Raw genomic sequence first — 26,741 nt, 5'->3', positions numbered from 1 at the left:
GTTTTTAGAAGAATAAAAGAGCAGCTATAAATTAGTGAGAGTAGCTCTTTTACATAGAAGTTCTTGGCTAAGAATACCTATTTTAGTAAAAAAAGACGATAACTCAGGAGCTGCCCTGAGAATCTCTTTCTAACTATCCACAGAAAAGACAGAAAGCAAACCTGTGATTCGATTCTAATCAGAATAAGACGAAGAAAGGCTTTGCTTCCGGATACTGGTTCAAGGTCACCCCCTTCTACCGTAAATTTTATCTTTCCCTATGTCCACTCCACCTTATTAAGCTGCTCAGGCTGAGCAAAGGAGATGAGAAGCCTGTTTGTCTTGGAGGAACTGACTACATGGAGAATTATATGTATAATAATGGAGGGCTATCGTTTTTAAGAGAAAGCATGCTAAGGACAAACTCAATTTTTTAAATACCCACTTTCCAATCTCTAAATCATCTACGCCTTCCAGGCAAACATGAATGGACCAAGCTACTACAATATAAGAAACGGGAGGATTGCTTCAAGATGGCGGAGTAGAAAGACGTCACTCCCTCTTGTGAGAGCACCGGAATCACAACTAACTGCTGAACACAATCATCGACTGGAAGACACTGGAACGCACCAAAAAAGATACCTCACATCCAAAGACAAAGGAGAAGCCACAGTGAGACGGTAGGAGGGGCACAATCACAGTAAAATCAAATCTCATAACTGCTGGGTGGGTGACTCACAAACTGGAGAACACTTAAACCACAGAAGCCCACCCACTGGAGTGAAGGTTCTGAGCCCCACGTCAGGCTTGCCAACCTGGGGGTCTGGCAACGGAAGGAGGAATTCCTAGAGAATCAGACTTTGAAGGCTAGCGGGATTTGACTGCAGGACTTCGACAGGACTAGGGGAAACAGAGACTCCACTCTTGGAGGGCACACACAAAGTAGTGTGCGCATCGGGACCCAGGGGACATCAAAAGAAAGCTGGAGCAGCAATACTCATATCAGATAAAATAGACTTTAAAATAAAGAATGTTACAAGAGACAAGGAGGGACACTACATAATGATCAAGGGATCAATCCAAGAAGAAGATATAACAATTATAAATGCACCCAACATAGGAGCACCTCAATACATAAGGCAACTGCTAACAGCTATAAAAGAGGAAATCGACAGTAACACAATAATAGTGGGGGACTTTAACACCTCACTTACACCAATGGACAGATCATCCAAACAGAAAATTAATAAGGAAACACAAGCTTTAAATGACACTATAGACCAGATAGATTTAATTGATATTTATAGGACATTCCATCCAAAAACAGCAGATTACACTTCCTTCTCAAGTGCGCATGGAACATTCTCCAGGATAGATCACATCTTGGGTCACAAATCAAGCCTCAGTAAATTTAAGAAAATTGAAATCATATCAAGCATGTTTTCTGACCACAACGCTACGAGATTAAAAATCAATTACAGGGAAAAAAACCCGTAAAAAACACAAACACATCCCTTGGGATGTTTCCCTTCCAGAAATATAAGGAAACAAACACTCTCTTTCCAGCCAAGCCAAGTACAGGAGATGGTTCATAGGAGCCTGCATTTTGCTATTTTTTGGTGATGGTGTTGATAATAGAACCAGTACTCCCACCTAAACTAGTGTCCAGATACCATTTGCATGTATTTCTCAAGCTGTAATTTGCATTTTAGGTTGTACTCCCAGAAACTAATCTCTCTGCAAAGAGGCACATAAGTATCCTCACCTCCAACTTCTCATATTGATACACTTATTTTATGTTCACTACGTGGCATTTATGTCTCTGTTACAGATTTACTTTCCAGCCTTATCCCAATCTCATCCTCTTCACATTCAGATATTCCACCGAAATTGATTTACTCAATTTTCCTGAATAAATTTAGTACTTTGACACTTGTATGCCTTTTTGGCCATGTCATTCTCTGTAGTCCCGCCCCCCCCCTCCCCCGATTTTCTGAATCCTATCATTACTTATTCAACATTTACAGTGCACTTAAAATGTGTCAGAAGTAGGATAAAGTTAAAATACGGCCCCTGCTCTTTTGAGTTTACAATCTAGTTCATTCTTTAAGTCTGAGTTAAAATGCCACCTCTCCTATGAGGTTTTCCTTGAATTCCTGACAGAAGAAATCTCTCTCTCTTTTCTGAATTTTTCTAGCAATCTTCTCTTATGGCAAATTTGACTTACAGTTCTTAAAGTACGAGATAAAAAATACCATATATACACAGCAAGTTCTTAGAGGGCAAGTAACTAATTTATACCTCCTTACTGCACCTGGAAGAATACTGGACAAATATTCACTCACTCAAAATGTATTTAATTCTTACAAAACCCATGTAGGTTTCATATCTACTTACAAGGAGCCAGCTGCAAAAGACAAGATTCTTGCCTTTGCGGAACCTACTCTAGAGGAGGCATCCTCATTAAATATGGAAACAAATAAATATGTATACGTATATGTAATTATAAATTGTGATAAGTAATATGAAGGAAGTAAACATGGTACTGTGATAGGAGAATAACAGTAAAAGAACTAATTTAGATGGAGGCGGTTAGGTGGAGAGAGAAGAGAGAAGCTCTTTCTAAGGAGGTAACATTTAAACAGACTGATAAATTACTGGAGTTGGGTAGAAGGGCAGAGAATAGCACCCCTGAGGCAAGAAAAGAATCAAAGCCATTCAAGGTCAGTATGAATAGAACACACTGAGTGAGAAGAGAGGCCAAGGAGGTTGAAGAAAGAGGCAGAAGGGGTATATTGAAGAAGGCCTTATAGGTCATTTAAAGGAGACTAAATTTTATTCCAAGGGCAAGTGGAAGCTATTTAGGCGTAATAAGCAGGGGAGTGATGTGGCCAGATTTGTATTTTAACAGAATACTTTGATGTGTAGAATAACTGGCCTTTATTTGTTCTTCCCTAATAATATTTCCTGCTCAAGTTTTCTGTGAGGCATTCACAGATGGAAAAAAAAAAAATCCCTTACAGAGCCATGGGCCATAATCCTTCAATTTGCCAGAATCCAGAAAGACATCTGTTAAAACTTTAGGATTAGAAGAACCTTCTAATTTCTGGGTTATTTAATGGTTTGAGGGGCAAAACTGAAGGATATTCTACAAGGACTGTCCTGGGTTGTAAAAGCTTCTAAAGTCACACATCACCTTTTGTAGGAGAGAGTTAAGCTTACTGAATATTGTTAAGAGCATGAGTTTGGAGTCAGATAAGATCCAAATCCTGGCTCTGCTAATTTCTGAGTATCTTGGTGACATTTCCTATAAAAGTCCCATGAGTCTTTAGGTTGGCAGTAGGTACTATGCATAGAGGCTGCTAAAGGGGCCATATCCAGATTTCAATACCATTTGGGTAAATTACTCAAATTTGGTAGTTGCTCAATAAGTTAAAAAATATGATGAAGGTAGACTACGCTCCCTGTGGGACATGGACAGCTGACTGTAAGACACACAGCAAGTGTTTAGTAGATTTTTATTGGATTATACAATCTGTACTATACATGGAAACCTTTAACAGTGATATATGACAAACTCTACTTTTCACTCACACCTCCACGAAACATTGGCAATAAGTCCAGAATTTATGTGACTGCAGTTTTTAATGCTAAGGGCAGTGGAGAATATACTAGACTGAGTCCAAGATCTGGATTCTGGTTCATCCAACTCTGTCACTTTGTATTCTTTTGGATAAAACACCAATGTCAGTTTCTCAATTTTAGCCTTATTGCCATTTGGGGCTGAATAACTCTTTGCTGTATGAGCTGTCCTGTGCACTGCAGGATGTTTAACAGTAAGTATCCCTAGCCTTTACTCACTGAATGACAGTAGCACTGTCCCATGTGTGACAATCCAAAATGTCTCTAGACTTTGCCAAACATCCCCTGGGGGGGCAGAATCACCCTACTTCTTTGAGAGCCACTATTGATCTCTGAGTTTTAGCCTCTCATCCGAAACTCAGGGGAATGAGATAACATCTGTCTTGTTCTCCTTTAGGGTTATTGTATAATTCAAATAAGATAATGAATGGGAAGAAATACTGAGAGAGAAAAAAAGACCATATAACATACATAAAAGCATTATTATTACTCTGTGAGTTACTGTTATTATTATGTTCTATGAGTGCTCAAAAACAAGGCTGAAGAAAACTACTCACATCTTGTTTATGGAATGCATTCTAAGGCCTACGTTAGGCTATGTGTAATCTAATACACCTTTTACGTTTGTATTCAATAAATATTTGTTGATTGAATGATTTTAAGTCTGGGCCCAATAGTAACTTCATTTTCTCTTCTGGCATGTTCTCAGGTTTTTCTGCTGAGCTATCACAATGTAGTATGTTTCTAGACCTAACTCCACATGAAGGACAGGCCTGGATTAAACAAGAATGGCTACTTATTTTACAGCTGGAAAACTGAGGTACATGAGGTTAACTGACTAGCCAAGGTCACGTGTCAGTCAGTCTCGAGGCAGTCTGCAATTAGAATCCAGATTCTGACCTCAAGTCCGGTGACCTATTACTTGTATCATTGTACTTCTACCCTACTATTTGCGTCCCTGTCTCTTAACACAAAGGTAGCTATTTTACTTTATGGGGGCAATTCTGAAAAATTGAGATAAGGAAACAGAGTTATAGTTTTTAGGGAACTTAGAAAGAAATGTAGACCTATTTCTATGGGAGGCACAAGTGAATATTCCCTACATTTGGGGTAAACAAAGATCAAGTTATCCAAGGGCACTGTCAAGTCTATAAACCCCATTAAGTTGTCCAGGAGGAGCTAAATCTAGTTGTTATCTACCTCCAGAGTAGTTGTGTCTTGCAACACTTTACACCATGCTATGGCCTACAATTTGTGTTAAAACTATGACCTGCAGTATTCTTGGCTGCTCTGCCTCTGTAGCTCTAAGTGAGAATGGACTTCCACATAGCCTGAGCTTCAGGCCACATTTCAGCATTCCATTAAAATTCACAAAAGCCCCAAATGCCATTCTACTATATATTTTCAGCGTCAGAAACAGAACTTTTAAAGAATAACTCATAAAAATGTCACCGTTAAAAAAAGTCACCATTTATTCTACTCCTTTAAAATACCAGAACACATTTAATTATTATGCCTCTGTGTGAACTTTCAAATGGTGAGTGTCACAAAGAGTCATCACTCTCAACCATCGATTCAATAGTCTTCTGAGTAATTCTCAGGCAACGTATGGGTTGTAGCCTACCTTAACCTTTATAATTATTACAACTTGAAAGAAAGTAAGACCCGGGTTCTAGCCCGGGTGTTTCCATTACAATTTAATCTTTATGGTCACAATTTCCTTAGTGAAGAAATAGAATAACTCATCTTTAGGGCCTATTTCAATTAGAAAAGTTTAGGTGTGTATAATATCGTTTCAAAGAAGAACGAATGCATACTTGTCTTTTCTAGGAACATTCTGAATATTAGATGATATGCTTTAGACATTCCAACATTTCAGTGGCTTTAACTTAACAGACTGTTCATATCACTTTCTAATATATTCCAATTCACCAATCTTATACAATCATCTCTTCTGAGAAATACCTAAAGCAGAAATACTAAGAGCAACAGCCCTCCTGGTTCTTGGAGTCAGACTGCTGACTATCATAATGCAATGCCATCTTTGGAGTTCAGAACAAGTTACTAAAACTTTGTGGGGATAATACATACACATAAGCCTGGGTTAATAAAATGTCACAATTTTTTTGAACATCAAATGTAAAAATACATATGAAAACGACTGGCACATTAATAACATACACAGTAAATAATAAATGTTAATTGCTTCCCTCCTAATTCAAGGGTTTCTCAAAGTATGGTCCGAGGACCGCCTGAATCAGAATTATTTGAGATGTTTGGCTAAAAATGAAAATTACGGACCCCACTCCAGACTACTGAATCTCCTCTCAGGGAATGGGGTCTCAGACTCTAGGTATATATCCAGATATATAGGCAATTCTTATGTGCTCTAAAATTTGAGAACCAAAGTTCTGAATTACTGAGATGTACAACATAGATATAGTATACAGGCTCTAACGACTGTATGTTTAAGAAGAGGGAGCTAAAAAAAAAAAAAAAAAGAAAAGAAAGAGTCAAGATTCAACCAGGAACTAAAATAAAACATTTGTTTATTCTGATATTCCAAAAGGGCACAAAGCTTGCCCAGTCTCACTTAGAATTTACACACACCACCACCTACTAATCAAAGAACTTCCTGGGCTAACGCTAAATTTAATACCAAATGGCTCATCTTTGGGATTTGAGAGAGGTTTCTTTCACCCCTGTGTGAATAAAATCTGAGTTCCAGATGAAGGGGAAGTTATATATCTTCTACAGTTCTATTTTTCTAGATTAGTTGTGAAATACAGGAATTGAACTATCAGAAAAACAGACTTTATTGCTGACTAATAAGACAACAAAAAACCTTCTGTGTGAAGAAAATGCTGTATATAGTTCCCAACATGATTAATGAAGTTAAGATTTGTTCCCAGCTGAGCACTCCAGGGCCTGTCCCTAACCATCAACTCCTGCATTTCTGAGAATGGGAGTTCAGTTAGAGATCCTGAATAGGTCACTAAAAACAAACAAACAAAAAAACATGAGGAGGAAGCTGTGGGCAGAAGAGATATTTTCTCTTTCTTTTTTATGGCGTCTTTCCAAGTATGCAAGGAAGTTATTCTCTAACTGGTAAAACTGCACTTTCTGGTTGTGGGCCCTTGGGCAAATTACTTAATATCTCTGGGCCTCAGCTCTAAAATCAGGTAATAAAAGTAGCCTCCCTCGGGCTTTCCTGGTGGCGCTGTGGTTGAGAGTCCGCCTGACGATGCAGGGGACACGGGTTCGTGCCCCAGTCTGGGAGGATCCCACATGCCGCGGAGCGGCCGGGCCTGTGAGCCATGGCTGCTGAGCCTGCGCGTCCGGAGCCTGTGCTCCGCAACGGGAGAGGCCACAGCAGTGAGAGGCCCGCGTACCGCAAAAAAAAAAAAAGTAGCCTCCCTCACAGGATTGTTACGAATTCACTGAGGCAACAGCATAGTGGTTAAGAGGGTAAGTTAGTTTCCTCTAATACAGGGATGACAGTAGCATCTACCTCGTGACAGTGTGCATTTAAACACCAGCTTAGCACAGTGCCTAAACACAGTAAGCCCTCGATACGTAGTCATTACCGTTACTTCTTAATCTACTGTTCTTTCTAAACTTGGCATAGGTATAATCCCCCAAATCCTTTGATTTGTCCTTCGCCCATTGCTCCATAGCTAACCTTTCTTTCTAACCTTTGCTGTTCTCATTTTAGGAGTTTTCAGAGTGTGCTAGTGAACTCTATCCACTTCACTTCACAGGGAAGGATGTTCTTCACCTATAAAGAATCAGGTGGTCAGTAATTTGTTTCAATTTGATTCCAATCTGCATTTATATTCTTTGAAATGTCTCGAAGTTTCAGGCTTCTTTCTCTCTGTTTTCTAATGATAAAGGATACTTTTTTTTTTTTTTTTTTTTGCGGTACGCAGGGCTCTCACTGCTGTGGCCTCTCCTGTTGCGGAGCACAGGCTCTGGATGCGCAGGCTCAGCGGCCATGGCTCACGCGCCCAGCCGCTCTGCGGCATGTGGGATCCTCCCAGACCGGGGCACAAACCCACATCCCCTGCATAGGCAGGCGGACTCCCAACCACTGCGCCACCATGGAAGCCCCAAGGATACTTTTTTTACGGGTGGTTTCCCCACTGCCAAACAATTCTCCAACACCAGCTGGGTGTCCTACAATTCAACTCAATTCTGACACTATCTTCTCAGAGATAGCATCAGATTACACAGATTTAGGACCCAGTCCTACAAGGCTGCTCTTCACTTCAGATGCCAATTGCAAGCCTGTGCTTGTGATCAGCTGGCTATAAATCAGAGGCTCCCACAATGCCCTCTCCTTGAGTTCTAACAAATTTGCTAGAGTGGCTCACAGAACTAAGGAAATCCATTTACCCACTAGATTACGGATTTATTACAAAGTATATTAAAGGAGATAAATCAACAGCCAGATGAAGAGATATATATAGTGAAGTCCTGAACAAAGGAGCTTCTGTCCTTGTAGGTTGGGGCCAGCATGGTGGCACTTGGAAGCATTCTGGTTCCCCAAACCCAAAGCTCTCGGAACCCTGTCCTTTTGGGTTTTTATGGAGGCTTCATTACATGGGCATGATTGATTCAATTTGGCCACTGTTGATTAAACTCAATCTTCAGCCCCTCCCTTCTCCCAGGAAGTCAGGGGCTGAAAGTTCCAACCCTCTAGTCACTTTGGTTGGCTTCACAGGCAACTAGCCCCCATCCTCAGAGAAGTCACCTTATTAACGAAAGACATCTTTATAGCTCTAGTCACTTAGGAAATTCCAAGGGTGTTAGCTCTGAGCCAGAAATGGGATGAAGACCAAATACATATTCATTATAAATCACAATATCATACTTTTTCTTATTTTTATATTTCTAAAGTCATTTCATTAGGATTTTGAGAAGGAAATGAGATATGCTCAAAGCGCCATCTTGCAATGAAAATACATACATTATAAGATGTGCCGTGGACTACTTTGCAGCCATAAACAAGAATGAGGAAGCTCTTTGTACACTGATAATGATCTCCAAGGTATCTTATGAGATGAAAAAAGAAGAGGCACTACATGCTATCCTTTGTAAAAAGTTTTGAAAGGGAAAAAAGTATATACATATTATTTGTAAAGACCTATACTACCTCTGGGCATGGGGGAATAAGAAGGTAGTAACACTGTGATCCCTAGGAAGGCAACTGGTCAGATGTAGGTTGGATTAGACGCAACATTTTTCATTATACATCCTGTGTACCTTTTGAATTGTGAACCATGTGAATATATTTCCTACTAAAAAATTAAGTTATCAAGTCCAACTCCTTTATTTTACAGATGGGGAAACTGAGGCCTAGGTCATTGAATAATGATGCTAATATACTCTTTAGTCAACTGAACCTGTAACATCTGCTTCTTGTACGTTGCTTCTGTAACACTAGGCTAGCTACTTTCCCCAACCCTCCCATTTCTCCAGATAGTTTGTCGGGAAGCAGCTAAGTAGGAGGGGTTTCTGAGCTTTATATATCCTGTTTTAGTGGCAAATAATATAGAAGCTCCTGTTTCTCTTGGCCACTCTCACCTTTCTGTACAAAGAAGATCAAGTGTACAACTACATTCTTCACAAAGGCCTTTGGAAAAGCTTTTATTTGCCTGGTCCCAATAGGACAACTCAAATTTGATATGTCAAACAAACAAACTGAAAAGGTCTTTTAGTTATGCAATGATAGAAGGGCCTAAGTCCAGTGGGGAGTGGATCTCCCAGTTACTATACTCTACTTCTCTGATACCTTTTGTTGTTGGCTAAGCCACATCCTGGAATAAAGCAATCCTGAGATGCACCCTTTTATACCCCTCTTACTGGATCCTTTTGTAGTCTTGACACATTTCCACCATGCTAATCATGAATGCTTAAGTATGATTTATGTAAAGATCCGAGTGTTTTATAAAAAGCGTGATAAGAGTAGAGACAGCCCTGGACTAGGCATCAGAGACTCTGAACTATAGACATAAGTTTGCCATACATTAGCTATGTGACATTAAGCAAATCACCTGAACTCAACATGTACTAGTTCATTTATTACAAAATGGATATAAAAATACCCACCCTGCCAATCTCACAGGTTGTGAGGATCAAATAAAATATGTCAAAATACTTCTTAATTCTAAGGTACAGTAAATATGAGATATTATTAATGGTAGCTTGCTTTCTCATTAGAGGACAAAATTAACCTCTGAAATGAGACGTCCAAGTCACACATAGGGCTCACTTTCATGTCACTTAAAACACACAGACTCTTATAGCCTGATTTAAAGAACACTAGCTAGTTAGATATGTATAGGTTGGCAAAGCATTGTTTTAAATGCCTCTTTGTTATAATCAAAGGCAGACAAAGGTCCCCCTTGCTAAACCTTCCATTTAGTTATATTATATGGGATTTCAATCGTCTATATCACAGTGTTGTTGGTTTGCCTGTGGAGAATGCTGGGAATTAATTTGGTGTGAGGCAGAAACTAGAAAACATTTTACCTTTTTCTGTTTTACTCCTCCCTCCCTCTGAGAGAAAAGTTGTTCAAAACCTCAGATAGAGGCTGCATGGCATGGTAGAAAAGTACTGGGCTAGGAATCAGGAGACCTGGGTTCTATATCTGGCTCTAGGGGTTTATTATCTGTGTGACTCGAGGAACTAGGTCTCTTCATTCATTCATTCATTCATTCATTTGTTCATTCATTCATTCAAATTTATTGTGTACCTACTGAGTGAAGGTACTATGATGAAACCCTCTCCTCAAGAAGCACAGTCTGATGGAGAAGGGATACATACAAATAATTAAAATACAGTATGAGATGAACTAAGATATAGGTTATGCACAGGGTTGTGTGGGAACTGATAAAAAGCCATTAGAAAAGGTAGGAGACAGGAATGGGTGCCTGCGGGTACAGTTAGCAGCATTCCTCTTCTTTCATTTTATAAACTGAATGGATATATTCTAGATGCTCTAAATTGCTTCAAAATTATACAAACACTCTGTATAGTTCTATAATAACTCTACCACCTATTTAGGGAAAGACTCAAACTGGCTAAGAAAAGGTCCCGCTAACGTTTTACTGGTTGCTAGAGTTTTGCTCTTTATGTGTTCCCCCCAAATCATTTCTCTTGTTTACTTCTGTAATGCAGGTTTCTGTGTCATTATGCTGTATTGCACAATGTCCTCAGCCTACAAAAGCAGGTTGTATACAAAAGCCTGGGGCCTTTGTGCAAAGGAAAAGAGGTAGGGTGGACCCTTCTCAACCCTTTCCTTCTCTGCAGGGCTTTGTATTCCTAAGGATGGGCCCCCCCCCCCCGCTTGGGGATGTTACCTAAATCATGAAATGATATTACTCAAAGCAATGGAACTTCAAAAGCATTTCCTTCCCAGTGCATACTCTAAGATTTCTTTTGGCATAAACTGCTCACTTTAATGGATTAAGTATCAGACCCTTGCTGACTTCTCATACTTAGTCACAAACTACAGAAAACTTTTGATTTTTTTAATAGCTTTTTTATGCTAAAAGCTGCATGTGGGAGTGCAGGCATCAATCAGCAACATGCCCTCTCTCTTCCCTCCCTTTTCCCCAACCATGCCTGGCTTGCCAACTTTAAATGGCAGAGTTATCTGGGTGCTGCCTGGTTATTGACTTATCTGACATCTTCCACTAGTTGAAGTCATTCTGTCTCTGTAAACACTTACTTTTTCAGTGATAACTATGTCATCTTTTTTCTCTTTTGCAGCATGTCTGGTGAGGAAGGCAAAAAGAAGAATCAACAGCAGAGGCAAACTGGAACAAGGAGAGGAACGGACTTAAGAATCAGAGACTCTTAAGAGTTTGGTATAAATTGTTACCTTTAGAGAAGTCATTTAATTTTATTCACATTCAGTCTAGAACATTTATTTTTCTCAATTCAAAATTGAGATTATAATCAAAAGGAAAACTGGACTGAGGTCACTTAAAATAAAAAATTCTATTTCCTACTGGGCTAAGTACAAACTTGTTAGCTTGGCCTTTAAGGTATTTGACAAATATGGCCCTGGTCTCCTTTTCAACTTTAATCCACTATTTCCCTATGTATACTGTTTAAGATAACAGTAAACTATTAGCAAACTATTGCACAGAACTCTCTTAACCAATTTAACTGATCACACATTAGCCAGGCTATTCTCCAGTATCATGGGAGCAACATTTCTGCTCTCCCTCTCAGTGAAATTATGTGCTTATTGAGGGTATCAGTTGTGTTTATTCACAAAACAATTTATGCCAATTGTGTTTATTATTCTAAATATATAATTTAATAAAGTATTACATAAAGCAATGAAGTATAAGTGAGAAGAGGAAAACAACAGCAGCAGCTAATATTAACTGAGTACTTCCTACCTGCCAGGCACTGTTCTAAGTGTTTTATGTGAATTGACTCATATAATCTTCATAAGAACCTTGGGAACTAGATACTATTATTGTCCCTATTTCACAAAGGAGGAGACTGAACAACATGCCCAAGGCCTATACAACTCAAAAATGGCAAAACAATTTGGCTCCAGAGCTTTAACTACTATGCTATACAAGTTGAAAGCTTAGGAAAGACTAGATAAAGATACACATAACTATGCTCCACTCTACTTTGTATGTGAAAGTAGCCACAGATAATACATAAACAAGTGAGCAAGGCTGTGTTCCAATAAAACTTTATTTACAGAAACAGGCAGCAGGCTAGGACAAGATTTAGCCCTCACACTGTAGTTTGGAGATCCCTGAGACCCACACTCCAAGAAAAGGCTTATGTCAAAAGAATGGCAAAAAGATGTTTTAAGTTTTAAGTTAAAATAAAATGTTTAAGATCTACAGGTAACTAATATCTGTATGATTCCCTGCTTTGACTTTTTTTTTTTTTTTTTTTTTTTTTTTTGCGGTACGCGGGCCTCCCACTGCTGTGGCCTCTCCCGTTGCGGAGCACAGGCTCCGGACACGCAGGCTCAGCGGCCATGGCTCACGGGCGCAGCCGCTCCGCGGCACGTGGGATGCTCCCGGACCGGGGCACGAACCCGTGTCCCCTGCATCGGCAGGCGGACTCGCAACCACTGCGCCACCAGGGAAGCCCTGACTTACTTTTTTTCAGTTAACTTTTCCCTTCAACCTGGAAAGCCTTACTTCCACTTGGAATCCCACTCACCTTCAAAGCCCATTTTCTAACCCACACCTTCCTCCAAACTATGTAGATTTGATCTCTTCTTCCTTTGCTATCCTACAATCATTCATTTCTACTTATGAGACTTACTTTGCTATATCTTCTATTATGGCTATTTGCATACTTCAATTATCGCCATTATTCAAGTATAAGCACTTTGAGGACAGGAACAATGACTTACTCATTTTCTCATCCCAGGCAACACCCAGCACAGCGTGTATACATAGCAGGTTTCAGGTGATGTTTCTTGAATTGTGTTCTGACATTCTTCTGTTTCAGCGACTGAACAGAAAGAACACTATACCCCCCCCCAAACCTACGTTCAATTCATATCCCTAACACCACACCTGAGATCTAACTTGGTTATAATTTTAAACTATTAATTTTAAAATGCATCCACCAGAACAGATTAATATAGGTGTACCTGTATATAAAAATTGTCATCTAAATTGTAGCAAAATTGCTGATAATTCTAAAGGAACTGTTAAAATTGATGCTTTCTGGTTAATCTTCAGGGGGTCAATACATTTTAAAACACATCTAAAAGCTGTTTACTTAAGCAAAACAAAAATGCTTTATTCAAACATGAGACAGGGTTGTGCCTATTTACCTCCCAGCAATACTATTTGATAGATATCTGGGAGTGTCTAGGGAGCCTGGCCCAAGCTCTGAGTGAGTTAGAAGGGCTGGGACAGGCATTCAGGTTTCCTGATTCCTAGTCCAATATATACTTCAGGAAGACAGTGGCTTTTTAGGTACACTCAATCCTGCAGTTCAAAGCCCAGAAGACTGAGGAAGCCTCACCACTATCTTCCCCTTCCTCATACTGCCAATCAGAACCAGCAGCTGTACCCCACAGTGGCAATCCGGGCACCCATATTTGTGGTGTTTCCATCACCAAAAAGGCTGATCCAGATTTTAGGATTCCAGCCTATCTAGAAAGGTGACTTAAACACCCTGGATAAAAACACCCCCAACTCAAGAACGCAAAATAAGGGCTCAATGATCCCATTTAGCATTTTTCCCCCCCTTCAGCATTTTTAAAAAGCACTATTCAGATGTTGTGGTGCTGGAATGACAATGACCAGTACTGGGGAGAGGGGTAAGAAAGAGCTGTTACTTATGCAGCTTATTCTTTTTTTTTTCCTGACAGTAGCCAAGCTCACATTTAACAGAGAGCTACCACAAAGGGTTCCAGTTCCAGTGCTTGGATTCCAGTTGCATCATTGCTTTAACATTGTCAGCCTTCACTGCTTTAACCATCTTAATCTGTAAAATAAACACAGGAAGCAGACAACAGCCCTATCCTTCAGTTTAACAGAGGAATACTTTACTAACAAAAATTAGACCTACATATAATATTTTTAGCTATCCTATTTCTCTTTCCCCTCCCCTAGAGCTTTAAACAATAGGAAAATCATCTTCAATTGACACAAGAGACTAAGCAACCCAGACAGCTCACAGCTAGTACAGCATTTTTATCTTTCTGGAAGCTACCTATAAAAGGCAAGAGCCATTGCTGGGCTCTCTGGGTCACACGGAAAAAAATATCCTAAGAGAATAAATTAAGAAATAAGGAAACAAGGATGAATTCCACTACTTTGTCTAACAAAGAATTAATGAGGACCCATTACGGGCAAGAAGGCATAGTGCTCTGTGACACAGGAGACACCAAGATGAATAAAACTGTTATCGTCCTTGAGGAGCTTACAATTTAGTAGAAACACACAAACTATAATAAGAAGCAGAACAAGGCAAGTGCCAAGAGGTACAAAATCTCTGGGAAGGAGCTACCAACCACTTCACTTTGATTTCATGCTAACAGATTAAAACATTCAGGTAAGGGACACCTGTTGTACTAATCTGATTGTGAGGAGAAGCCCAGAGTGAAAGTTCTCCTGAGATCTATGGAAACAGAAGCTACAGTGGGACATGATTTGCTTATCCACACTTCCGCTAAGCCAGGCCTACCCCGAGATTGTTCCAAGAATGACCCTACGTTAACCAAAGAAATTCTTATATAAGATAGGCGGAGAAGTCGACAGCAATTGGTGTTGTCTTAGGTCTGTGGCAAGAAGACTAAGCAAAACCCAGGCCAAGGTTGGTGCTGGGGGTTTTCAGCTTCTGAAGTTTCCTCTTTTCCATCACCCACCCCCAGAACATTCCAGCTCTCCTGCTCATCACCTGCATAGGTGGACTCTAGGGAGGGGACTTCTCTCCAGATGTACACCACAGTGGAGCAATAACCACTCTGTGAGAGAATACAGTACTTAAGGACTGGTAAGGTTCTTGTTGACCCGGCAGCCCGCTAATTCCCGAATCAAGAGACTAGGGATCCAGCCCCAGTCTGCCCTTTACTCTGTGTGACCTCGGACTAGTCATCCAAGTGCTTAGTTCCTCTCTTTCCCTACCTGTAAAGTCTGGGATTATGAGGAGACTGGGATTGAATTCGATGACCTCTGAGGTCTTAAAGCTTCGTGACCAGTCGGCACACGGAAGCACTGGACAAACAGCCCGTTGAATAAATAGCGAGGGCGGCCACAGGGGACAAGCGGCAGAGGGATCAGGCTGGTTTTACAGACGGGGAAACTGAGGCACGGAATACCTTGCCCCAAGGTTACTCCGGTTATGTCACTATGGGGGCCGGGCCGAAAGCTCAGGTCTCCAGACCTCCAGTTCCGGGCCCTTTTTCCTTTCGCCGAGCTGAGAAGAATGGCGTGGAGGTCCTCGTCTCGGAGGGGAAAGAACTGTGCTCGTGCCGGGGTTGCGAGAGGGGCGGGAGAGGCCTTACCTTCCCAGATCGAGTCCAGCCACCGGCGCCTCCCTCTCAGAACCTTATTCTGTCACACCCCCAGGACTCTTCAGGTGCCCCCTCCACTTGTGACCCTCTCGACGTGTCCAAGACCGCCACCGAAGCGCCGATTCCCGCCCCTACCCCGCCCCCTGCCTCTCTGGCCAATCGCCGCGCAGGGTTTCGGAGCGCCTGTGCGTCTCACCGCCTCTAAGGGCCGGAGAAGCCTTTCGTCACGCGGCGTGCCTCCCCCTCCAGGTCCTCTCATTTGCCTTCGCTCCACCTTCTCCAGAGCCTAGACTCCTCCTGGCCGAGTCACAGTGCGAGAGTTCGTCCTGCCGGAAAACAGCACGGCACGGCGGCGTTTTACGACGTCGGCGGTGAAAGGCTCTGGAAACCCTCCGACTTCTTCCCCGAAGCGGGGCGAAAGGCTGCGCGATGTTCGGTGCGGGCGACGAAGACGACACAGACTTCCTCTCGCCTAGTGGCGGGTGAGTGATACACGCGTGGAGCAGAGGGCGTGGCTGAGAGAGCCTGGCCATACGGTTGGAGGGACCGCTTTCTTATCAGACCTCTTCCTAACTTCCGGGTCCAGACCCTTGCCACATTCCGGTGCTCCACAGGTCTCAGAATCCAGGCAGAGCTCGAAGTTGTGCTGCGTCTGTCCGCCTGGATTCTGGACCTGGCATCTCCCCTGACGCGCGGTAGGACCCTGGGGTTCGACTTTTGCTTTCTGGGTCACAGTTTCTCCTTCTGTGAAATGGGGGTGATTAGTGATGAAAATACCTGTCTCAGAGTTTTTATGAGTCAGCTGGTGCCTATATGAGACTTTCTCTTTTCCGTGGACAAGGCGGTGACACTTCAGAATTGGCGCTGGTGGGTCAGCTTCAGCATCCTTCAAGGCCTAGCTCGGATGTCACTTTTTGGTGCTTTCCTTTCTCCCACGGCCCCAGGGAGAATAAATTGCTTTCTCTTACTTATTCCCACAACTAGGTGTGCTTACCTTTATCTTTGTACACAGAACCTACTAGATTTTGAGCCCTGACAGGACGAGAACTGTTTACGTTGTTCATACTGTTCTGCGCTCGGCACGGTTCCTGGCACATAGTGAGTGCTCAGGAGGTGCCTATTGAGTGAATAATGACTGTGAAATTGCACTGTAAAGCCTAAAACCCATGTAAGAAACTGCAGTTGCTGTCCCGTGTCCCCAGTCACTATGTAAACTAGCCTGGGGTACAGGTCTTCAAGAGGCAGGGTTTTCTCTCTTCCACTTATCAATTTAGCCTTTTCCCTTATGTTGTGTCGGTAGACAGCTTGACTCCCTTCAAACTTGTGAGCTGCCAAGTTCTGATCCTTGCAGAGTTTTTCTTTGAACATCTGTTTAACCAATTTAAGAATGTACCGAAGGGCTTCCCTGGTGGCGCAGTGGTTGAGAGTCCGCCGGCCGATGCAGGGGACACGGGTTCGTGCCCCGGTCCGGGAAGATCCCACGTGCCGCGGAGCGGCTGGGCCCGTGAGCCATGGCCGCTGAGCCTGCGCGTCCGGAGCCTGTGCTCTGCAACGGGAGAGGCCACAGCAGTGAGAGGCCCGCGTACCGCAAAAAAAAAAAATGTACCGAAGAATGATGAATACACCAATATATACTTCTCATTCTACGAAATATTTAGAGGTTACAAAAATGATTAAGCTGTTCTCTCTGCTCTCAGGTTGCTCCTAGTCCTGATGGAGAGTCCAGTACATGATTGACCTAAAATGACACTGGCTCTCTTTTGGTCTTAAATAGGATCTTTTGACTTACACTGTGATCAGCTCTACATTAGCCATCCTGAGTCCTCTTTTCACTCTCACTGCCCTGTTCCACCCCTACCCTCGCTTTGGATGTCCTACATCCACTTAGTTCCCCCTTGAGTTCTTTCAGTTGCTCAATTATTTTAGAGTTAAGCAGTGCTTTGGTTCCTTTTTTCCCTACTCCACCCAAAACATTCACTGTTTCCACACATCCAGCCTGTTGCTGTTGACTATGTAGTCAGCCACTTGAATTGTTTTTTCAGACACTTGTTTTGTAAATGGCTGTGCCTTTTGAAAGTTTACAAGATATACTTTATTTATTTTTAATAAATTTACTTATTTTTGGCTGTGTTGGGTCTTCGTTGCTGCGCGCGGGCTTTCTGTAGTTGCGCGAGCGGGGGCTCCTCTTGTTGCGGAGCGCGGCCTTGCTCGGTAGTTGTGGCTTGCGGGCTCTAGAGCACAGGCTCAGTAGTTGTGGCACACAGGCTTAGTTGCTACGTGGCATGTAAGATCTTCCCGGATCAGGGCTCGAACCCCTGTCCCTTGTGTTGGGAGGCGGATTCTTAACCACTGCACCATCAGGGAAGCCCACAATATATACTTTAAATTCACATTCTTCACTAGGTGAAAGTCTTTGAGGGAAGTCTGTAAATGAATGTTACAGCTCCCAACTTTATTTTTAATTTAATTTTTATTTTATACTGGAGTATAGTTGATTTACAATGTTGTGTTAGTTTCAGGTGTACAGCAAAGTATTTCAGTTATACATATATATATCCATTCTTTTTCAGATTCTTTTTCCATATAGGTTATTAAAGAATATTGAGTAGAGTTTAGGGCTTCCAGCTTTGATGCAACAAGCAGTACACTGCTGACTGAAAATTCCTGGGTAGATAACGTCAGTCATGTGCTCTTTTCCACGTTCCTGGCCTGAGATAAGTTCTTGGTGGCTCAGCTATGCTGATTTCCTGTGCAGGCTCCTCAAGGACCTGAGAAACTAGTTCTAGGCAGGAGACTGTACTCCTAAACACAGACAACAGCCAATTGAATGATAAAAGGCTTAGTAAATGAAGTTATACAGGTGACTTATTTTTGTTCCCCTTAATAACCAGAAAAACAAAATCAAGTTTGAGAATACAGAAAGTTTCACCAACATTCCCTGATTCAGCTATTCCTTTGTCAGTTTTCTCTAAGGAAGTAAAACATATGACAGTAAAACATATGCGGCTGCTTTTCAGTTCCTCTTGTACAACTGTAATTTACTGTAAATATTACTTGATTATTATTTTTTTTTTTTTTTTTTTTATTATGCGTTACGCGGGCCTCTCACTGTTGTGGCCTCTCCCGTTGCGGAGGACAGGCTCCGGACGCGCAGGCTCAGCGGCCATGGCTCACGGGCCCAGCCGCTCCGCGGCATGTGGGATCTTCCCAGACCGGGGCACGAACCCGTGTCCCCTGCATCGGCAGGCGGACTCTCAACCACTGCGCCACCAGGGAAGCCCGATTATTATTTTTTAAGTATCTTGACTTAAATGTGTGACTTACTTGATTCCACTTAAGATAGTCAAGCCTAACAGAAGTGAGAGTATTAGTGCCTAGGATGGCTGTCTAGATGATTGATAATCTGTGTTCCAAATTTCCAGGCCTCTTGGTCCATGGTTAACCTAGCAATAGTAAAGTGGTAATCAGGAGGTTTGTGTTTTTGGTTTTTTTTTTGGTCTTAGCCCTTTCTTTCCATTGAGACTTTGAAATGAAGAAATATGTGAATGCCTACTAAGTATATGGTACGTGGCTTCAGCTAATATAGATAGGAATAAGGAACAGTTCCTGCCCCTAAGAAACTTCCAGTTTAGTAGTAGAATAAAACAATCCAATAATGATAATCAAAAAGCATTCTTAAGGGGCCAGTAATGTGTAGACTGGTGTTGTAGATTATATAAAAGTTATATCTAGGCAGGAACTTCCCTGGTGGTCCAGTGGTTAAGACTCCGTGCTTCCAATGTAGGGGGCGTGGGTTCGATCCCTGGTTGGGGAACTAAGATCCCACATGCCACGCTGCAAAAGAAAAAAAAAGTTATATGTAGGCAAATCTGATTAGCATAACGATGATAAATCACCAGTGTAGAGGTAGAAAAAAGAAATCTGGAACTGATCATCAGAAAGCATTTTCGGTATCTGTAAAAGATACCGAAAAGCCTGGATTCTGATGTTGATTCTGTCCCCAGTTAGGAGTGTGACTTTATGGACAAGTCACTTACCATCCTTGCCTCTCCATTCCCCAGTCTATTAAATAATGGGGTTGCTCTAGGTGATCTTTGAGGCTTTTCCCAATCCTGTAGTTTGTATTTTATGCTAATATCAGCTTATAGTTGCAGGTCAGTTTGTGCACTGGTCAAGCATGGTTTCTTCCTTCGAGGGGTATCTGAGTTGAATCGACATTTTAAGGTAATAGGATGTGGACACGTGTATAAAACATATTGTGTACTTACTCTGTGCAAGGTACTGTACTAAGTACTATATATACAGTATTGTATTAATTTCTTTCTGCTACTCTCTGAGGCAGTTTTTACTAATATTATACTCATTTTGCAAAGGGGAAATTAAGGCAGAGAGAGGAAAGTTGCTCAAGGTCAAATGGCTAAAAAGTAAAAGAACCTACATTTGAAATCAGGCAAGCAGATTTCCACCAGACTGCCTGTATGCCTTATTATTATTATAGAAGTAAATGTTTGATACCACAGTTTGGAAAAGAAGTACTTGAACAACTGAAAGAGTCCCCGTTTATTAAAATACATTGATAAATCATAAATGTGTGTATTACTGTTTTGTTGTTTTGTTTTTTATTTTTGGCTGCGTGGGTCTTCATTGCTGCGCGTGGGCTTTCTCTATTTGTGGTAAGCAGGGGCTACTCTTGTTGCGGTGCGCGGGCTTCTCATTGTGGTGGCTTCTTTTGTTGCAGAGCATGGGCTCTAGGCTCACGGGTTTCAGTAGTTGTGGCATGCAGGATCCATAGTTGTGGCTCACGGGCTCTAGAGCACAGGTTCAGTAGTTGTGGTGCACGGGCTTAGTTGCTCTGCAGCATGTGGGATCTTCCCGGACCAGGGCTCGAACCCGTGTCCACTGCATTGGCAGACGGATTCTTAACCACTGCACCACCAGGGAAGTTCTGTATTACTGTTTTTAATGAGAAAAGAAAAGGAGTATAAAATTAAGGTTAGATAAGACTTTGATAACTAAATGCACAGGCTAACATTTTTTAAATTAAACAAATCTTTTTTATTTTTTGGCTGTGTTGGGTCATTGTTGCTGTGCACAGGCTTTCTCTAGTTGCGGCGAGCGGGGACTAGTCTTTGTTGCAGTGCACGGGCTTCTCATTGTGGTGCCTTCTCTTGTTACAGAACACAGGCTTTAGGCGTGTGTGCTTCAGTAGTTGCAGGCTCAGTAGTTACGGCATACAGGCCCTAGAGTGTGAGATCTTCAGTAGTTGCAGTGCATGGGCTCAGTAGTTGCAGGGTGCAGGCTCTACGGCACGGGGGCTTCAGTAGTTGTGGCTTGCGGCCTCTAGAGCGCAGGCTCAGTAGTTGTGGCACACGGGCTCAGTTGCTTCACGGCATGTGGGATCTTCCTGGACCAGGGATCAAACCCGTGTCCCCTGCATTGGCAGGCAGACTCCCAACCACTGAGCCACCAGGAAAGTCCAACGTTTATTTTTTAAATGTGATTAATGCTGGAATGACTTTTCCTATGAATTATAAACTTAGAGACTAAAGTCCAGAGTTAGCAAGCTCATTCTTGCTAACATAGTTAGGGAGATGTGTACATTTGAAAACACTTCAGAAGTGGAAAGTGTAATAATTTACAAAAAACCTATGCCCCTAAGTCTGTGTAGAGTTCATTTAAAAAAAATAATAGAAAATAGAATTAATCTGAAAGATAATCAGGTTGACCTGGCTTTTGGATTGATTTTGCAATCATCAATTGGCTGGCCTTTAGGGCATCTGTGGAAACTTAGTTTACCTACAGCACTTTTGTCTTTCCATTAAAAAAAAATAAAACGCACCTGCAAAATTAAAAAAGCAAATCCAATACCCATAGTTTACTGAAGCTACCAAGGACATTCTTTCTTATCAATGATTTGTGCATAATCTGTTAATCTTAACTAGGTTCTAAGCTTTGCAAATTTTTCACGAGGTTAAAGGCATTGCTCAACTTCCTAGAATCTTATTCTTTTAGGGAATCTGCTCAGATTGCCCTGGGGAAAAGGAGAACTCTTGGTCTTTTCTAAATTTCATTAGCATTTGTTTATGTCTTAATGTAGGCCCGCACTGCTCTCTATAATTGCAATATCATTTAAGCCTCTTAGTCCTTTAAAGTAGGCATTGTTGGCCCCATTTACAGGAAACTCAACACTACCTTGAGAAAACAAGGTAATAGTTTCAAATCATATTAAATTTATTTTGCAAAATGCTAGTATGTATTATACATTAAAATTATCAGGGAAAAAAGACCAAAAAAAGTTGTTGGTATGTTTCAGTATTTAACAGTAACCAATTACCATGTTAGATGTAAAGACTGAATAAGTTTTATTAATCTCTATGGAGTGTAACTCCATATAACAGCTGCTTGTTATATATCTCATGTTATAGTTTGCAATTATATAGTATATACCTAATTCCCTTGTTAGAGTATATAAGCTACTTGAAAATAGAACTGAGTTTTGCTCACCAATGTATACCCAGCACTTAACACAGTGTCTGATGCATATTTCTTGAATGAATGAAGTATAGAGTTCTGTGGGAGTCCCAAGGAAGATCACCTAACCTAGACTTTGAGATTAAGGGTCAGGTTCCAGGGGAAGAATGTTTCAGGCAGAGAGAACAGCATATCCAGAGGCTGGAGATTAGAAAGATCTTGCCTTATATGAGAAATTCAAAGTTCCACAGTGTGACTGTAGCATGCAGTTGGAGATGAGAAATGGTCAGATAGGAAGCTGGGGAGGTAAGGAGAGGTGCAGTCTTGAAGGGGCTTGTAAAACTGTCTTATGGAGTTTGGACTTTTATCTTGGTAATATTGAGGTGTCATTGAGAGTTTTAAGGAGGAAAGAGACTTGGTCAAATTTGGTTTTGAGAAAGGTCACTGTGGGTGCAGTGGGAAGGATGGATAAGAAGCAGACACGACCAGGGTAGGGAGATGAGACAGGAGGTGGCTGCAGGAATTCAAGCTCTGTAGATGTGATGATGATGGTCTGAGGTAGGGAAGTGTCAGTGAGGCTGGGGAGAAGTGAACGAGTTCAAGAAATAGCAAGTAAGATCAAATGGACTTGAGGATTGGTCATGAACACCAGGGGAAAGAAAAGTCAAGGTCGATGCCCAGATTTCAGTTTGGGTTGTGGATGTTTGCAGAAAAGGGTTAACATAGTAGACCTGAGACCGTTATCCTTAGAGAGTTTTGCTTACAGGGTTGGCTGGCAGCTGGAAACTCGATTGGTAAACGGTTCCTCACACTAAAGCTTTCCACAAATGATAAGAGCGGCTCACTGTGCCTAAACTGTTTGTACAGACAATATGGTTTATTACTGAACCTTATCTTCCTTCTGGGAGTCTAGAATTTTGGTACATGTTAGAAGGTTTCTATGTGACTAGCCCACAATAAAAAACCTTGGGAACTGAGTGTCTAATGAGCTTTCCTGGCAGACCACTCTCACATGTTGTTACAACTTATTGCTGGAGGAATATAACAGGTCCTGTGTTACTCCACTGGAAGAGGACTCTTGGAATTTTGTTCCTGGTTTCCTCTGGACTTTGCTCCAGTGTGCCTTTTCCCTTTGCTGATTTTGGTGTGTATCATTTCCTTGTAATAGACCTTAGCCCTGAGTGTGTGTGTGTGTGTGTGTGTATATATATATATATATATATATATATATATATATATATATATATAAAATACATTATGCTATAACTGTATGGTAAGTCCAGTGAGTCCTTCTAGCAAATCACTGAGCCTGGGGGCAGTCTTGAGGATCCTGACACAAAATGTCATTCATCAAGAGAGGGAGCACAAGAGTAAGAACAGGTTTTCTGGGCAGTGGGCATTGGAAGATATGAGTTCTGGTTTGGACATGTTGCATTTATGTTCTCTGTGGGATATCTGTGTTGTCTGCACTCAGGAACAAATTCTGGGCTAGGAATACAGATTTGAGCACCATCAGAATTTGGATAGCACTGATATCAAGGTAAATAAATTAGATTGCCAAGGGAGAGTGAGTATGAAATCTTGGGGACATGGATATTTAAAGGTTGGGCAATAGTAGAAGAGTCCAAGGAGTTAAATGAGGAGCCAGAGAGATGGAAAGACAATAAGAGAGGGATCCCATTAACATTTATTGATGTCTTATTTGGGCTGGTCCCTCCTCGCACCCCTGCAGGTATCCCCACAGAAATCAGAAGAAGAGTTTGTTTAAAGAAGAACAAGTTAGTTGACAGTGTAAAAAGGCAGCATGAAAGCCAAATAAGATAAGGACCGATAAACTGTTTATTAACAAATAGGTTGTTGGTGATTTTAGTAACAGCAGTTTCAGTGGAATAGTTGGAGCATAAGATTCATCACAAGGGATGATAAAAGAATGGTTCTGCTGTGAAACATAAAAGATGAAATCATATATGGGACTATGTTTGATGCAGTAAGTTTGTAATACGTTTTTTTTTTTTTAAAGGTGGTGATTTTCTTTCTTTCTTTCTTTTTTATTTTTTGAAAGTGTGGAGTCCTAACCACTGGACCACCAGGGAATTCCCTGTAATACAGTTTTACTTCAATGTAATAAACTAGTGAAAAATAGGAAACTATGACCTGCTAAAGGCAAGAATGTACAGTTTGAAGAGACCATAGGGAGCACCTGGACTAATCACCTTAATTTACAGATGCAGAAACTGAGGTCCAGAAAGAAGAGATGCCTTGACCAAAGTCCTGTGGATGGGCAAGGTCATTTGATGCTGTTCATATCAGAGATACAATCTTGATTTCGAAGAAACTTAGTTGCCGCTTCTGTTACTAAGTGGTGGGATATATAGTCAAGGAGGTATTTGTTCGAGGTAGGAGCATGAGCAGCTTTTATACTGATTCCAGGTTTGAGATATGTCAAATGAAATGTCATTTTCATTTTCTACTAACAGTACCAGATTGGCCTCTCTTTTCGGACTGGATCAGGCAGCTGCTGGCCATGGAAATGAATTCTTCCACTACACAGCCCCAAAGCAGCCTAAGAAAGGCCAGGGAACAGCACCAACAGGTAAGTTAAGAGGTTAGGATTAGCCCTGGACAGGTTAGTTGGAATGATAAACAACCTTCTAAAAGTGACATGCCAGGTCATCCCTCCTTGATCAGTCTGGCCAAGCTCACCACCAACGAGGTGCATGCTGTTCTGAGCTCTGAGATCCTGAATTCCGGCGGCTAGGTAGTATGCTTTTTTTTTGGCAACTGATGGAGGAAGGTCACAGGCAAGCTCTTCTGCCCCATGTGGACACCACTCTCCAAAACTTTGCCCAGGGTGTTCTACGTAGGCGCCGTCCAATATTTTGGCAAGAAGGAAGAGCTGCTTTTCCCATCTTTCACCTGGGTGGGTTAGATGTATGCTGACAGTGAATTTTTCCCAACTAGAGAATGATGCTCAATGCTGTATCCCCTGAACATTTCATCAGGATGAACACAAGACATATTGAATGAAAATTTGTTGAACGAAAGGAGAGAAGGGGGGACTAATATTTCTAAAAAACCTATGTGTTTGGTCTCAGGTGCTTCACCTAGATTGTCTTATTTAATTCTCACAACAATTCTGTGAAATAGGTGAGACTACCACCATTTTAGAGGCTCAGAGAGGTTTAGGCACATGGTTAAGGTCATACAGCAGTAAGTGACAGAGTTGAAATTTGAACCCTGATCTGACTCACTCCAAAGCTTGTCTGCCATCCTCTACACTTTGCTGTCTTTGTGTAAGAATCTGAAGAGGAGTGAGGGACTGATAGAAATAGCCCAGAACAGAACAGGTGGTAAGGGACATTAAATTAAATATTTGTTGAATGAAGAAGAAAGTATTGAATGTCTTTTATATGCTAGGCGCAATGCCAACACTGAGGATGTTGTTACGATATTTAGAGTCGAACAGTTGCAACAGATTCTGTACGGCCCATAGTCTAAAATATTTACTGTTTGGCCTTTACATACAATGTTTGCTGACCCCTGCTCTAAGTCTTACCTGTCACTTTTGGCAGCTTTGCTGTGGATTGCTGGCCCTGTTCTCCAAGCCATAACCTGGCCAGATTTCTAGTAGGCTATGCTTTTACATTTCCTGTGGCACATCTCTTCTCAGCAGTGTACTTCTAACTCAGTTTAAAGTGGTTGAATTAATGAATGTGGATAAAAACAAAAAATCTCAGTCCCCACCCAATGAAGTAACTTGCTTTTTAAAATTAGAAAACAACAACTATGAACTAATTATACTTTTAAAGGGGAATTATAGAGGCATTTCAACTTAAAACTACTGTCTTATGTAGGCATTTACAAATAAAATAAAAACTTGCAATACAGGAGACGCTCTCTGTTCAAGGAGTATTTATATAACAAGTCTTTTTGGAAAAGGAGGTGGCTGCAGCATAGTTCTTGAATCTCTTCAGATCTCTAGAAAAACAGCAACTGGACAAACCTTGGATAATATCTACAATAAAACCAATTGAAAAGGTATCCTCATGAACCCCCCCAATACAAGCAGGTATGGACACAAGTCTTCCATGGTGTCAACATTTGCATGGGAGAAAACAAGGAAGCAATGGGAGAATATTTAAATCTGAGAATGGGCGAACCCAAAGTGGCCAACAGGTGTTCATGGGAAATGTGGCAGGCCAAGCTGGAACTGCAAAGCATTTTGCCCATTTTAGTTATGGGTAAGTACAAGGGGTTGATGATGGTGACTAGAACAGGAGCAGTCTTGCTCCTATGAAGTGTTGAAACTCATCCACTATGGTGACCTTCCAGGAGAGGTCCCCACCCTGAGTAGGACCTGCTGAGAGTGGAATTAAAATGAAGGAGGATAGGGATATTAAAAGTGAAGAAGAAAAGATCCAGATAAAAGTAGCTCTAGAGGACTTCCCTGGTGGCGCAGTGGTTGAGAGTCTGCCTGACGATGCAGGAGACACGGGTTCGTGCCCCGGTCTGGGAGGATCCCACATGCCGTGGAGTGGCTGGGCCCGTGAACGATGGCTGCTGAGCCTGTGCGTTCGGAGCCTGTGCTCCGCAATGGGAGAGACCACAACAGTGAGAGGCCCG

The 26,741-nt window shown here is 41.6% G+C and overlaps 1 protein-coding gene across 1 annotated transcript in view; it reads left to right on the top strand.

Annotated features, from left to right (window-relative positions):
• The first annotated feature begins 16,076 nt into the window (after positions 1-16,076).
• Positions 16,077-26,741, top strand: part of FKBP15 (FKBP prolyl isomerase family member 15) — a 55,480-nt gene continuing 44,815 nt past the window's right edge. Inside the window, exons 1-2 of the mRNA XM_065879305.1 lie at positions 16,077-16,129; positions 24,596-24,711. Coding sequence (XP_065735377.1) covers positions 16,077-16,129; positions 24,596-24,711 — 169 coding nt within the window. The remainder of the gene's footprint in view (positions 16,130-24,595; positions 24,712-26,741) is intronic.

This window comes from Phocoena phocoena, chromosome 6, assembly GCF_963924675.1.
Source record: "Phocoena phocoena chromosome 6, mPhoPho1.1, whole genome shotgun sequence".
NCBI lineage: Eukaryota > Metazoa > Chordata > Mammalia > Artiodactyla > Phocoenidae > Phocoena > Phocoena phocoena.
This window is presented reverse-complemented; position numbering and strand designations above follow the sequence as displayed.